Raw genomic sequence first — 16,560 nt, forward strand, 5'->3', positions numbered from 1 at the left:
TAAACAAATACAATAATAATAAAATAAATATATATATTTTTTTTGAAAATGCATGCATTCACTTAAGTCTGACCAGAAACATGGATAATTATCCCAACCGACATAAAATTATTTGACCAGAGGCGGGATATCAAAAGCAAAGGCATATGGCTCCAGATTTCCCCCCCCACCCACATCCCCCAGCAAATCTGAAACTGATGTACAAGCCAATATACTACAGTAGGTGTTTACTGGGAGTAGCTGTTTTGTGCCTTGCAAGCATGTACGTGCGTGGCATCAAAGCCTGGGGAGAGAAGCTTATGAGCCTGCATAATGACTCATTAATAAAGTGTATATGGGCCACGGTCACTTCTTCAGCACATTTCATTAAGTCGGCCCGGTTTGCAAATGCCAGTCAAACTGAGACCGCGGTGATGACCACGTGGTAAGTGATGTGGTCCAGGCGGGCGTACGCATATCTTGAAGCAGTGGGTTATATACCGTAGACTGCAGGGCCCCCTCCCGCGTCACTCCTTTAACGTGACATGGTGGGCCATTATGAAACCAGCCACGCATCCAGGGGCATCATTTGGGCAATTGCCACCCCCTAGCTTTCACATTTCACTGCAACATGCTACATTCTGGTCCACCTCTGGAGGACACTTACTGTATAGACATTACGTTTTCTTTCTGCAACCATACATTCGTTAATCCCTTTAAAACTGGCCTCCCTATTTTGGTCATGTCACAAAAAGGTAAAAAGAAACAAAAAAAAAACCTACTGAAGCAAAAAAAATCTTAGCAAAAATAGCAGATCAAAGCTCACAACGCATTGCGTAGTGAATATACGGCTACTGAAAAAATGTGTTCACCCCAAAAATGAATGACACTCAAAGATTCTCCTGCTGAGTCTCCGATTGACCGATGACCCGGTCATCAAATTATTGGCTTAGGAATGTGACAAAAGGGGGCACGGTGGCGCAGTCGGTAGCACTGTCGCCTCACAGCTAGAAGGTCCTTGGTTCGATTCCCGCCAGGGACGTTGTGGGCGCTGGGGGCGTGTCTTCTCCTCCGCGTCATCAGCGCCCATACCCTAGGTGGGGTTGGCGAAAGGGCCTACTCTGTGTGGAGTTTGCATGTTCTCCCCGCGTCTCCTAGGGTAGTAAGTAATACCCTCACAAAAACATGTAGTAATCCTGGTCGCTATACTGCCTCCCCCTGGTCAGCCGGGGCGCCTGATGGAGGGGAAGGGAACTGGTTGGAATAACCTGTTCCTTCCACACGCTACGTCCAACCGGGGAAACTCCCCCCCATCAGTTGGCTCTCATGCATTGAAGGAGGCTTGAGCTCGGCCCTGGGCTCCCTAGGCTGGTGGGGGGAGTGTAGCGCAAAATCGCAGGGTAAAAATGTAGGAACGCGACAAAAACTAAAATAATATCCTTGGGCACTTACGCCCCTCAAGCATTATTTTTTGAGTGGTACTTCTGTACAAAAAAACACTTTAATGAGTACAGAGCTACGAGAGGTGTCGCAATTTTTTTTACTAAAATGAATGTTAGCTACACATTATGACTTTAGTACATTATGACAAGAAGCAGGGATAAAACATATCCCCACTGGCAATAAAAAAATGTATGCCCAGAAGGGGGTATCAAAAGCAGAGGCATAGATTTCCTCCCCTCATCCCCCCCCAAGCAAATCGAACCCAGAACTCACCCATCAATCATTAACCAGTTGCATGAGCCAGGGCTAAAGTTTGCTTTACTGTCAGCTTGGCACACAGAGCGTGCCAAAATATAATGAGCAAATATTGTTTAAGACTAAGAGACATACCAGCTTTCAGAAAACCTTGGACTCCTTATTCAATAACATTATTGTCCCTGTGGAATGTGTATTACCATAGAGCACCGGCTTAACTGGGATTTCGTGAACCAGCTCTTTGGCTGTGCGATTTCCTGCTGTTTTAAGATTCTGATATTCAACTCTAAAATGTGATTACATTTAATCAGTCACCAGCTTAGCACCTGTTGTGACAGCCCAGAGCCTGCTCTGCTTGGCTGAGATTAAAACATTTTGCCCTTATGACACTAATTGTACTCTTGAACTTATTTTTACAAAGCGATACTCATCTATTCATATTTAATAATTTAGATAATTATGCCTCGGTGTAATTATCTCAGCAACAACCAGAAGCATTAAGCAAAATCTATTTCTTGGATTTACCTCTGTTCAGCATTTCAATTTAACCATGATTATGTTTTAAACTGTATAATTCTGGTAGACAACTTCACTTAACCTAACTTCACCTTCACATGTATAGCTAACATCATCTCACGCATGTACAGTATCTACACTACAGTATGTAGATGCATAAAATAAATATTTTTTGCTTTAATCTTTAGTATGAAATATAACTATGAAAAAATAAAAAATCTTAATTTTGACATTTTCTAATCCCTACCCTAATTTTAAATGCTTTTCTCTATAAAACTAAACATGCAGCAACTTCTGAGTTCAATGTGTATGATAAAATAAATCAATATCTTATTATTTTCAGGTGCGGCACCCAGGGGGTGAGACATCTACAAGAGTTGTTTGCGGATAATCTTGCAAACCACTGGACCAGTGAGCCCCAAATATCTTGTGCACACTGCCAGTAGGCCAAGGAAGTAAATCCCCAAATATTTTTCACATATTGTGAATGTGTGCGCGCGCGCGCGCGCGTGCGTGCGTGTGTGTGTGTGTGTATTTCTTTACACAAGACCCACCGTCCAGCTGTCCCCCATATTTGGGCAAGACTGATGTCATCAATATGAGTGGGTATAGAGGCCACCTGTGAATCCAAAGGTCAGTTTGCACACAGGTTCACCCAGTCTGTGTGTCCCTGAGCAAGACACTTTTACTCCCCAACTCCTCTCCAGGTGCCGTATCAATGGCAGCCACAGCTGCATTAGGATGGGTTAAATATAGAGCACACATTTCATGTACTGTATGTCTAAATTTACAGCAGTGTTGATTTCGATGACTAAAACTAAGACAAAATATATTGTCAATTTCGTCAACAAATAAAAAGTAGACAAAAATGTTAGTGAGGGACTAGTGGAGAAGAGATCCAGTAGAACTATGACAAGTCATTTTATGTTTGGTTGCGCTCGGGTGTTGCGCTCTGAAAATAGCAGATGTACAAGCTCACAACGCGTCGCGCTGCGACGCGTTGTGAGCTTGTAGATCGGCTATTTTCAGCATGCAACCAAGTGTAAAATCAGCCATTACGACGCCATCATGATACTGCCAAAATACATTTTAGTCGACTAAATCAACCGTAGATTTTGTCAACTATAATCTTATGATATTTAGTCGACTAAAACTAGACAACTAAAACATTTCAGATGACTAAAATATGACTAAAACTAAATGGAATTTTATTCAAAAGACTGACTAAAACAAAATCTAAATTTGCTGTCAAAATCAACACTGATTTACAGTGACAAATAATACCACAACTTCTAAAGGGGACTATATTATTAATTCATCATTAGTGATCAATATAATGTCTTCACCATGATGTCGGAGTACCACAGGGAAGCCACGCTGTTATTAGACCCCTCTTGTTTTTCATATTATCCTGGAAATGTGACACAGAGCTTTGCACCTCAACACCGCGTGCATATTGTCCTACGGCTGCATTGGAATGAGTGCATTACCACCAAGTAAAGAGATGCCACGATCAAAAAGGATCTTCAGAGAACAAATCATACCTACCCATCTTCTTCTTCCCGCCTGACGCCATGATATAAATGTCACCAGGATTCTACGGGTCCGAGTGTTATGTTCTTCTTATGTTCAGAATGTGTGTTATTTCTGTAGGGAGTACATGTTAACACAACTGGTGATATTTAAACATTTATTACTGTACATTTATGAAATTGCTGCCATTTTCTGTAAAAGCAGAACCAAGTTTACACAGCACAGGACTTTTTTTTTGTTGGTAATGTTTTTTGTTTTTTGGGCTGAAGTTCCAATGGTATTTGCCCCACAGCAGACAGAGGGCTAATGAGGAACATTAAGACATAATTATCAGGATGAATCATTCCCTCATCTGGTGATCAAGGAATGATTTAAGGACCTTTTAGCCTTAAGTGTACCAACACCCAAACAAAACACCAGAACCTTTGCCATAACTAGAAGATAAATCTTAATCAGTAATTTATTTGTTGGCAAACAAGTTTCACTGTTACAACAAATATTAGTTATGAGGTCATTCAACTTGGAAACCAATACAAAAAGGAATAAATAAAAAGCCATAATAGCCGATAATAAAAACTGATCTGTGCTGCTAAATTTCTTTATCTCCACTTTTTTGCTTTATTGTTGTGTTTTAACAAACAAATAAATAAATAGCTTTTCCCTCGAGGAAGAAAAAGAAAAACACTTTTCCAGCTTTTCTCACTCCAAAAGCTCTTTCTTTAATAAGTAAAACAGCTGTCTCTCTCCGTTCTTTTCTTTTTGTACAAGTGTCTAGTGCTCATCAATATTCCATTTGTTCTCACTCTCTCTCCCTCTCTCTGTGAGAAGCACAAGCGTCTTCTGAATGCCAAAAGAAAATGCAGGATGCAGAGTGCACCGTACTGCTGGACATCTCATTGGTTACCTTAATGGTCCTCGCAACAATCACTGGATCAGAGTTCTACCTATACAGTGAAAAACAAATCAAACCACAAATCAAAATAAAGTCTGAAACTCAATGTGGAAACGCACCAAAACAATTTAAATAAAAAAATGTTTTGTTATGACTTCTTTTTTTGTGTTATTTTTGTTGCTGCTTTGATTGTTTCTCAGAAAAGTGACAAAACGGAACAAAACAAAACAAAAAAAACTGACTGGTATCTGAAACCAGTAAGGCAGACAAAACAGAACAAAACTGTTCCTAACACTACATTTACAGAGACAAAGGGTTTGGGTAAAAAAAAAAAAAAAAAAGAAGAACAAAAAAAAAGCATACTATTATGTGCAATGCTAGTATCTGTACAATTACATAGAAATATCTGATAATTCTCTGTTATTAGTTTTTTTTCTCCCTCTTTTTAACAACTGTTATTACAGCAAAAGAAAACAAACAAAAAGACAAAAAAAAAAACTAAACAAAAAAACAACAGCTATGCTCCAAAGCATACAGCCAAGAATTCCTTCATGGTGTTTGATCAAAATCAGTTCATTGCAGGGACAATTCAGCAAACAAAAAAATCTGCTGCAACTCACCAAAGAGGAAGAAAATCTTTCAAAAAAGCGAATATGGATACAGAAGTATAATAAAATAGTCTTTTTTTTTTTAACTTTCCCGTTTGTTCTGGTGTACTCTACACATCAAGTAGTAAGCGGGATTTTGTGTGTGTGTGTGTGGCGTGTGTGTGTGTGTGTGTGTGTGTGTGTGTGTGTGTGTGTGTGTGCGTGTGTGTGTGTGCGTGTGTGTGGTTGTGTGCGTGCGTGTGGGTTTTTTGGGAGCATTTATATAGTTCCTTTGGACTGTCAGACAAAATCTCAGGGACCTAAAAAAGAAATCCCAAATGGAGTACTTTGTCTATTCTCACACTGAGACGAAACACATCGATCCACACACGGTGTCCGAGCCTCTTACAAAAGAGAATCACAACATCGACAAATTCCTGCATGTCTAACCAAGTTTAGTCACATAGTATTCATCCACCGACGTAGCAATTAGGCATTCTGTTTGTGGTCAGCAATAGCAATCGAACAGAGTCACTTTGCTCCGTTTCAGTCACCGGGGACACTGAATAAAAAAAACCGAGAAAAAATAAACCGCTACCACTGCCAACGACTGATCAGGACAACGGGACAAGAAAGGGGGGGGGTGGGGGGAATCAGGAGAACCACGGTGATAGGAGAAAGGGCACTAAAAGGGGCGTGTTTGGGCCTCTATAGGCTGGTGACCAGATGCGAGGGCTCCTGGGGGGCCTCTTCGGGGGAGATGTCATCTTTGTTGGGGGGAACTATGAATCCATCGCTGCTGCCCCGCCCCAGGTGGTAGTAGGAGTGCAGCTGGTGGAGGTGGTTCCGTGAGCCCAGGTTGGGCATGCTCTTGTAGTAGACGTCGTCCGAGCCGGCCTCCGGGCTCTTGGCGTCGCCGGGGGCGTCCTTGGAGCGGTCGGCGGCGGAGGCGGCGGCGGCGGCGGACACGTGGGGCGGGCCGCCCAGCATGGGCATGCTGGTGTACAGGGAGTCCCTCTGGTGGCTGTTGCTGGGAGACGAGCCCTCGTCCTGGGTGTGCTCGTTGGTCAGCAGGGGGAAGAAGCTCTCGCTGTTCTCCTGGGGGATCCTCCGCCGGGACGAGGAGGTCGCCGTGGCCGAGGAGAACGGGTGGTGGGGCAGCGGCAGCTGCGGGGGCGCCGTGGACTGGAGGAGGTGGAGGTGATTGTGGTGGAGGCTGTCCCCCGTCGGCAGGGGCGGCGGAGGCCGCTGGGGCAACAGCGGGGCGTTGGACTCCTCGCGGATCAGCTCGAGGCCCAGGCCTTCGTCGTGGTGCGGCCCGAAGGTGGAGTGGTCGTCCACCAGGCCCAGGGAGACGTTCATGCCCAGCCCCAGGCCCATGCCGTAGCTGTTGTCCTTGCCGCCGTTGCTGACGTTGTTGACCAGCTTGTTCATGAGGTTCCGGTTCTGCTCGGCCGAGCGGTCGTGCGTGTTGTTGAGGTACGAGGGGATGTAGTTGGAGGTGAGTTCCTTCAGGATCTTCTTCTCGAGGGTGGTCTCCTTGTGGTTGTAGCCCCGGTCGATGATCTGGACGCAGTCGCTCATGTACTCGGCGCTGGCGATGCTGTAGCTGTTGCCGTGGCTACCATTCAGTGGTAGAGTATCCATGACACTTTGATCCCGGGCATTGTTGAGGATGCCTTCTGGAACGACAGACACAGGGTTGGTTTGGGGGGGGGGGAGTAGGGGATGATGATGCATGCCCAGCAAGTAATGAGATATATACTTATATAAAACACAAACTGTGTACACCATGGCCCCATTTGGTTTAGGAACATTATCCGTAATTCAAGTGCATATGGTGTGTATATCAACATACACTTACCTTTTTACATGCTAAAACATAAAATACATGTATTTTCTAAGAGTGGTTTGTAGTGCTAAATTTGAGGACAACAAATACAATTAAATAGGCCTACAGTAAGTGCACCACAACATTCAAACACAACACAACACAACACAACACAGGACAAAGCCATGCATTTTAACACTCAAAGTGACAAAAACTAGACCACCACCTTACTTGGACCCCAGCCATATTGTCCCATATGAGCATTTTAACTACCATACTGTATACTACTCAAAGGGAATACATGAATGTCTGTTAAATGTATTAAAATATGGCAGTGTAAGAAATGCTGATAGCTGCATTATGAGGGGGAAAAGGTGCTTTCTGTTCTCTCTCATGCAGAGAAAATATGGATTTCAAATCCCATCAGTTCTGTAACCTCCATGGTTATCTTTTGGGGTCTACACATCAATACAAATTTTGAATAATACTTCAAACGCTCAACCAACTAGCTTGTTGGGAATGTGTGTGACAGCATCAACTTCAGAGTTTCCTCACTTCAAGACACATCAAGCTTAAATTCTATAACCTAAGAATGTTCTGTAGATCTGAGCGGGAATAAATTGAGCGGAATAAAGTGCAATTTGCATTGATGTGCCTTAGAAAAAGCTGAGGTCACAAAGAATGCTTGGATCGTCAGTAGGTTGTATTAATCTGTGGTATCAAATGGACCAATGGATTTTACTGTACTTAAGAAATAGCATCCGGTTAAATTATTTTTTCTGGAAATGGCAGTTGAAAACTTTACTGCAGTGACATCCAAATTGGAATTTAAATTGAATGTTACGGGTAAATGTTGAGGGCCTTTGCTACAAAAATAGTATCACTTCCAAAGGGAATGTCTGAAATGTGCTGTATGAATGGAATTTTTCATTACCCCTTTGTCAGCACAGAGTGAAAAGAAAGTAAAACCGAAGTCAATTACATTTGGTAAGCAATGTTTAGTTTGACTCCCATACTTGTCTCTCTGTACGGATCTTTTAGGGACCGCATGAGGGAAAGGAAAGGAGAAAGAACACACAATAAGCATAACAGTGACAGGTAGAAGAAGACATGTGCACTTATGCTCATGACACACATAGAAAATGCTAATGTAATGCAATTTGTTGTATGTCCCCATGCACAGTATGCGTACAAACCCCCACAACAGCAAATCTATTAACACATCTATTCACACGGTGGATTCAAAATAATACTCTGTGATAAATATTTTGGCAGTCCTTTTGCAAACCAGCAGATCCTCAAGTGTCAAGACATCCACCAGCTTTTTCATATCATAACAGATGTTTCTTCAAAGACTCAGTTAAGTTAACTGACATTTGACTTTTTATGTGCTATAAGGCAAGACATTAAATATAAAATATCAATAGTTCACTGGTTTTTATTTTGGTGTATATACTGTTTCTATCAATACTAGAGTTGGGGCAAACTGCTATTGACAGCTGAGATGTGAATTTAAAATGATAAGATTGGTGCATTAATAGCCAAACGGATAGATAAATCCAGATTGTTTGATGACTGATCAAACAAGGCTCATGGGGATAAGATACACTTAGTAAGACGTTTTTTGGAAAAGCCTTTAAAAGCCTGTAAAGCCGCTTGAGATTTGTCTCACAAATTAACTGCAAAATAATGAGTAGGTATTGTTCTACCTAAAGAAGTCCCCTTTCAGAGGAAGGCCAATTTCGAAACAATTCTAATGAAGTCTTAAGGAAGTTATTTAACTTAGTCTTTAGAACTTATAGCTGAATAATTCAAATGCTTCTTCTCTAAACTTTGTTTCGGTGCAATATACGTATTTCTTTTTGTCATTGTGTTCTGCCGAGTTTTAAAGTGGCACTCCTTCTGGCTTTTGAATTAAGGTTCTCATAGCTGAACAATAATGTGGCATAACTGAACAGAAACATAGCATAAAACAACACAGAGACAGAAGACACGGCACACAAGCTTCATTGACAACATTAGAGCAGAGTTGAAACAGATGACTGGTGGTGTATCTGGCTCCAGATTTCCATTTTTTTCCCATTCCTGATTTGACATAATGATCAAAAATGTTAACCCATTCAAACCGGGAACGCATCTGTGTCATTTTAGATTTTAGCTATAACCATTATTTTTATACTTTGGCTATTCAAAAATAGCAGATCTACAAGCTCGTAGCGTGGCACCGAGTACCACGCTACGAGCTTGTAGATCTGGAGTGCCACGCTACAAGCTTGTAGATCTGCTATTTTTGAAAAATATTGAACGTTTGTGCAAATCTTTGAATACATATATTGTTTTGAAACAACATTTTTAACTCAAACTTTGCTTCTGGGGGGGGTAGTCCCTGAAACAACATTTTGATGGGGATCGGCGACCAAAAACATATAATTTTGGGGGTCCTTGACAAGAAAAAGTTTGAGCACCACTGAAATAGCAACAATAGATTTTCATTTGCTGAGACATTTGACAGTTACAAATGTTCGCTTTAAACAAATATATATTCAAAGATTTGCACAAATGTTCACGATTTTTCAAAAATAGCAGATCTACAAGCTCTACAAGGTTGAGCTTGTATAGCTGCTATTTTTGAATAGCCAAATACATCTAAAATGACAGAGATGTGTTCCCGAATTGAATGGGTTAAACGCATTATCTTCCACAACGAGACAGGAGAGCAGTGAATGAGTGACTTTGTGACTGAACAGCAACACCCTCACTGGAAGCCATGATACACCCCCAACTAAAAGCCCTGCAGTACTGTGCTGTAGGTCAGTGTTTCTCAACCTGTGGGCCAGAGCCCACTGGTGGGCCGTGAGGATATTGCAAGTTGGCCCCCAGATAATTGGCATTAACTCTGAGATTGTATTGATTTTTAACATTCATATTTAAAAAAAAAGTAATGTTCCATTGATCCAAGCCGGTGGGCCACAAATGCTTTCAAGATTGCTAAGTGGGCCCTGATCCAGAAAAAGGTTGAGAACCACAGCTGTAGGACTTTTGTGATAAAGCGATAATTCTTCTATTGCAAACAGATTGAGAACTAGGGCAGTGTTTTTCAATCATATCCTCATAAAAAAATAAAAGGTAGCGCATTCAATGTTCTAATTTTCTGAAATGTTGGAATTTGATTTATTTTTTTTAATTAATGGTGTATTTCACTTTAAAACACTTCTGGGGTCATTTTAATGTCTGCTCTGGTTTGCATCCCGAACAGTTTTTAAGTTGCTTGATATAATATTTTATCAGACACGCCCTATACAAACCCATTGTAACTTCATACGCCATTATAACCATGTTAGACTTGAAAACACACGTCCCTGGTTCTAGTGACTGACATTGTCCTTCTAATGCGTGAGGGGGCTGTGTTTTTTCCAGTAACTTTTTTCATTTATTTAATTTCTTTATTTTATTTTATTTTCATAAAAATATATGGCCATATCGGTTGGTTCGGCGGTTCTGGACAACCACATTATCCTAACTACTCGACGGCGGGCACCCTTGAGCCCTTGCCGAGTTTGAAGTCGGTCGGTCCCATATCTACATGACCATATATGGGCACAGCGATCGGATATGTCGCTCTGGACAACCGGATCTCCATGTATGCCTATATTTGGGCGTATCGTGTTTGTTTATGGTCATGTCTGAGTCATAGTGACGTGGCCCTGCCTATGTATGGGCGTATCGGGTTTGTTTATGGTTATGTCTGAGTCATAGTGACGTGACCGTGGTCCTGCCTATGTATGGGCGTATCGGGTTTGTTTATGGTTACGTCTGAGTCATAGTGACGTGGCTGTGGTCCTGCCTATGTATGGGCGTATCGGGTTTGTTTATGGTTATGTCTGAGTCATAGTGACGTGGCTGTGGTCCTGCCTATATATGGGCGTATCGGGTTTGTCTATGTCTGAGTCATAGTGACGTGGCCGTGGTCCGCCCGCTGACCCGCCCCCCCCTTAGCCAATTTTAATATAGGATGGGTATAAAGTGAAATACCGCTTTAAGAAGGCTCTCCAAGTCGTAATAATAAAAATAAAAAACATTGCCCTAGCCTTCAATGTCAAAGAGAATGAAAAGAGGCTCGCACACCTTGTGTGTTGTACATGCCCAGAGTGCCCAGAGCGTTGTTATAGACGGACGATTCCCCAAGCAATGTATTATAGGGATTGTTAGTGCCATGAGGACGCAGGAGTGCATTAGGTATAAGATGGTTAGCCATAGCCCCTGGAGCAGCCAGAGAGACAGGAGGAGGCAGCAAGAGACAGATAGGTGTAGTTAGAGACGGCAGAGAGAGAAACAGAACATACATCAGTCAGGCAGAGAGATGCAGCTGCTGAGCAATGACAGCCATTAACATTCAAAATGATCACATGATCATCAGTGAGGAGGTCTTTTTTTTTTTTTTTTTTGCTTAACCCATTAAAAACCGGGAACACATCTGTGTAACCACTTAAACCATTATTTTATACCGTGGCTATTCAAAAATAGCAGATATACAAGCTCATAGCGCGGCACTAATCTCGCATCACCAGTCTTTCCACCTCGGAGGAAAGCCTGGTATTCGTTATTAATGGCCCGTGTGATCCGGTCTAGGCCACGCCTACTGAAAAAAATAAATAAAGCAATTCCTCTTTCCGGAAGTTGCGGGTTCTGATTTGGCGGAGCCGCTTTGTTTTGGTTCTCCCTGTTTGTTTCCCCAATCCCTATTTAAATGGAATACAATTTTTCGGTGGGATAATATAGGTAGACAGACGCTAAATAGTCTCCGGAAAGTGCACTCACATTTATATTTAAAAAATAAGCTAAACTACGCCTCATCAAGAATTTTATTAGGTAGGCCCTATTACAATGCCCTTGATCCCGGCCGTAGTTATTTTGGGGTGAAGTCTTTCCGGATTTGCGGGTTCCGGCCGCCTGATGACACGGTTGACGCGCCTGGTGACGTAGGGTTACTTCCGCTCCCGACCGGATCACAAACCCGAAAAAGGTATTGATCCCAGGCACAGAGTGCCATGCTATGAGCTTGTAGATCTGCTATTTTTGAAAAATCTTGAAAATGTGTGCAAATCTTTGAATATGCATATTTTACAACATTTTTATTCAAAACTTTGCTTCTGGGGGTCCCTGGAACGAAATAGTTTGAGATGGCGGTCGGCGGCCAAAGACCGCCAGAAGTGTTTCAGAAACAGTTTCTTTTAGAAGACATTTGTGGTATCGGCCTGAGGTCTTAATGGGTTAAGGAAGTGGCAAAGCTGGACTGACATGGCTAATTGTGACCGACGGGATAACAGTTGGTTGATTAATTACATTTTCAATGACATTGTCGGCATTGAGTCAAGAATGTTACTGTGCGTCACTCATTCAGACAGCGCACACATGTTAGCGGACAGGCAACGACATTGTGGACAAAGCACTGACATACAGTACAGTACAGTAACAGTACAGTAGCCAAAGCGAGACATTTAACACTCCTGTACTAGACTTAAGCAGGACATAATACAATAATCACTCGAGACAATGTTGGCCGCTGTGTCAAAAACAGGTCAATTACTGTGTACGTGCCCTCGATTCCTGTGCTTAATACAATTGTTAAGATGATGAATGCAACGTTCAACGGTTCTTGAAGGTTTGCTACACACTTGAGACTTTTTTTGTTTACATTCCTTTATGTAATATTGCTGAAATGTCCTCCTCGGGTGAAGATGGTCACTGTATTGCTTTCCACTCGACTGGGACTTCACACAAAGAAAACAACAAGACTCTATTATATATACACTCTACTCTGTTTATTCATTTCAACAGCAGCTCAAATGACTCATCGGCCTCCAGATCGCATTATCACTAACAAAAGAACCTTTAGATCTGAAGTGCTGTGATTAAGTTATATTTATTATATGTCTTTCTTTATGTCTTGCTCGTATACAGCGAGCGAGTGGAGATTTTCTTTTTCATTGTGAATGCCAGGAAAAAGAATTAGGCCACCTTTTTGCATTAACTTCCTACTTCCTAGTCTACTGAGCAATCTGGGTGAACATCATTCCAAAACTGCTCCTATAGGTATAGGGATATAAAAATCAATTGAACGATCGATACAGTAACTATTTAGCGAAGACATTTAATCTGTGTGAAACGTGTGGATAGTGCAGGTTCTTTAAGGGAAAAATGTATTAATTTGGATTTAAATAAAGTAAACACAGTGATTGAGAGAGAGAGAGTATGTATATGAGAGAGAGTGACAGATGGAAAGAGAGATGGCCTGCACAAGCACTGACTGTACAACTAAACGACTTTGAGGTCAATTCCAGTATTTTAATTGCACAAATAATTATCTCTCCAATAGAATATAATTTAGCTTGTACTTTCTTTGAAAGACTTTTTTAGCCAATTTTTGTGTGTGAATTATTTAGACAGGAGAGTGTTTAGAGATAGGAAGCTGAGGGAAGAGAGGGGGAAGTAAATGCAACACAAGTCTCCAGCCGGACTTGAACCGGGGATGTCGTGATTATGTGGTTGCCGCATCTGTCATCTACTGACACATTTACAGGCATGTGCGCACACACACACACACGCACACGTACATACCGTATAAACTTCCTTATTAGTACAGCATTATCTGTGTAATTATCTGGCCATTGGTAGCCTACATTCAATCGTCATTTGTGATACTGGTGTTAAATAAATGTGTGTTTATTGCAACACTGCTTTGATATAAACAACAACCCTTTTTATTGCTTCTTCTTTTTTTGTTGTTGCTTGCCCTAATTACAGAGCAGTCCAAAAATACCACCAATGTCTTCTGCAGTGATAAATAGTTCTTCTCCCAGTGGCAGATCTCTCCTTTACTGTGTCTGTGTTGTCTAAATTGGACCATTTATAATTACTTGTACAGCCACACTTGTGAACAACAGTGTGAACATTACAACACTATCAAGAAGATTGCATGACTCCCTCTCTCAAGAGAATCAACTGCAACTTTGTTATTTTACCTGAGGAGAGGTACAGGGTTGAAAAGGCAAGTCAGGAAGAAAGAAATGCTCCACTACACATAATCCTATAATAACAGAGTGGTGCGGTTCGGTTTGCATCTGTTCGTTGCGACGCATGTGAGAGGGGGCGCCATGCGGCTTCTGCCCGAGATGACTCGCGAATGTATCGCGAGCCCGTTTGAGCATTTCTACTATCAGATCCAGCCAGGTTGAGAGTGTAAAATTGTATTAATAAGGTTTTTTTGTTTTCTTCCTAAGTCCTTGGTGAAAGATCTATGCTTCTCCTCAACTCCTCGGCCCATTTCCGCACCGACACACAGCCTCCTCGCCATGGATAAAAAGGTGCATCTGTTGAAGGTGCCTAATTATTGAGATTCTGACACCTCGTGCTGTCAAACTTTCACCCATCATCATAACAATGCATTAGTGTCTTTGCAAGCAGGCGCTCAGCGCACATTTTAGAGAGTACTGGATCCCTCTGTCGACAGACGCCATGGACGGGGTTAGAGTGAGGGATGGGAGAGAGGGTGGTATCTGCTGTTAATGCAGATGTGAGCTCTGCGGAGCCTGGCATCTATTTTCCTGCGTAACTCAAAGTGACTCAGAAGTCCTTTCATTGGGCCAGCTGCTGTCAGATTATGGTGAAAGCTTGCAAAGTTTTATCCAATTTTACGGATTTTGATTCATGCCTATACTATAAAGATTGCTAAAAAATGCTCTATGAATTCACAGCATTGAATTGCTTGAGATGAATAATACAATGAATCTGGCAAGCAATTTATCATACCTAACCTCTAGAAAATGATGATGGAAAATGTTCTTTAGTTCATGGCCATTCAAAAATCTCAGTAAATAGAATTTCCTGGAAGTAAAACTATTTATTCTTATTTTTTCCCTCCCAATTTAGTCATTATAGTCTGATCCCCGCTTGTGCAGTAGTCCTTTCTCACTGCTGACCCCTTTTATTTTCAGGAATTGAAACACAGGTCTAATCTCCGCGGTGCTGGGCAAGAACTTGCAAAATGCACACAAAATGATCACCTACTGAGGTATAATAATAATACCTCTATTTTAGCTGACACATGGGAACAGTTCCAATGCACTCAAAAGTATGGCTTTGTCTAAAACTAATTTTAAAAGATCCAATACAGAAATGGGTCAGTGCCGTTGAAATGAAATGAGCGATCAATAATAACTTCAAGCTAACATGGCCCATTATGTGCAGTAAGTAGGGGGCGGAGCACGTGCGGCCTCTATTAAAAGTACTAAAATAAATCGATACAGGCAAACATCGTCAAGCGCCTGGGTGACAGAAAAGTGAAGTTACTAAAACAAATGTTCAGTGGTGGAAAGTAACTAAGTACATTTACTCAAGTAGCCTACTGTACTTTTTACTGTACAATTTTGAGGTATTTGTACTTTACTTGAGTATTTCCAATTTCCAATACTTGTACTTCTACTCCACTACATCTCAGAGCCAAATATTGTACTTTTACTCCACTACAATTATTTGAAAACTTTAGTTACTAGTTACTTTGCAGATACAAATTATACTATTATAAAACATACCATAACCACTTTGGCCCTATTTTATACCTAGGCTATTTGAAAATAGCCGATCTACAAGCTCACAACGCGTCGCATCGCGACCCGTTGTGAGCTTGTAGATCTGCTATTTTAAAATATTTAGTACGTTTACTTTTGGTACTGAATTATTTCTGGCCGCGTTTGCCCACTGCCAGAGATTTTTCATTGAAAAAAAAAAGTACTCAGGAGCGGATTTTTAAGTTTTAAATTAACAAGGAAGTGGATAGGAGTCTAGATCTTCGAAAAATCATATCTCCTTGGTCTTTGGGTCAAATTAAAAAAATCCTTTTTTAAAATTTATTTGAAAAACTAGTTAATTTGATCTGGGCAATCAAGCGATGGATTTGAAAAACGAGTTAATTCGATCCAGGCAATCAATGTGTTAAGTACATTTTGATGCCAATACTTTTGTACTTTTACTCAAGTACATTTTGAATTCTGGACTTTTACTTGTAACAGAGTATTTTTACATTGCAGTATTGGCACTTTTACTTAAGTAAATAATTTGAGTACTTTTTCCACCACTGCGGAAATGTTTGCTGCAGCACAGCCTCCATTGACTTCAACCACAGTCAGTTTCCTGCACGAGTGTGAAGTCGGTGTACCATTGGGTTATATTATTAAAGCATGCGTATGCAACGTGAACCACTACCTCTGTTCAGTGACGCCGAGCTGTTGATGTCACCAGTCATGAAAGAGGACTCCGACTGCTTCCTGACGGTGTCGTTCCACATCCGACGGATTCGGCTCTGTAGAGAGAAAGGAAATGCCAGTGCATGTGGATGTATGAACGCCATTCCCCCGTGTGCTGCTGTTTATGGACAGCGAAACAAGCATGTACTGTATGGAAAGAACGCATCCCTGACACAATTCTGTCTCAGAATTCTTCTCACAGTTTTGACTTAACTCTTTAAG

General features: G+C 41.5%; 1 protein-coding gene across 1 annotated transcript in view; it reads right to left on the minus strand.

Moving 5' to 3' along the window:
• Positions 1 to 5,913: 5,913 nt before the first annotated feature.
• The window catches only part of LOC308102213 (adhesion G protein-coupled receptor L3), a gene marked incomplete at its 3' end in the record, with an annotated part of 320,985 nt that continues 310,338 nt past the window's right edge, over positions 5,914 to 16,560 (minus strand). The window contains exons 21-22 of the mRNA XM_080451813.1: positions 16,298 to 16,394; positions 5,914 to 6,887 (exon numbers count right to left, since the gene is read on the minus strand). Coding sequence (XP_080307939.1) covers positions 5,914 to 6,887; positions 16,298 to 16,394 — 1,071 coding nt within the window. The remainder of the gene's footprint in view (positions 6,888 to 16,297; positions 16,395 to 16,560) is intronic.

The sequence above is a fragment of the Gymnoscopelus braueri genome (assembly GCF_963280865.1).
Source record: "Gymnoscopelus braueri genome assembly, chromosome: 15".
Lineage (NCBI taxonomy): Eukaryota > Metazoa > Chordata > Actinopteri > Myctophiformes > Myctophidae > Gymnoscopelus > Gymnoscopelus braueri.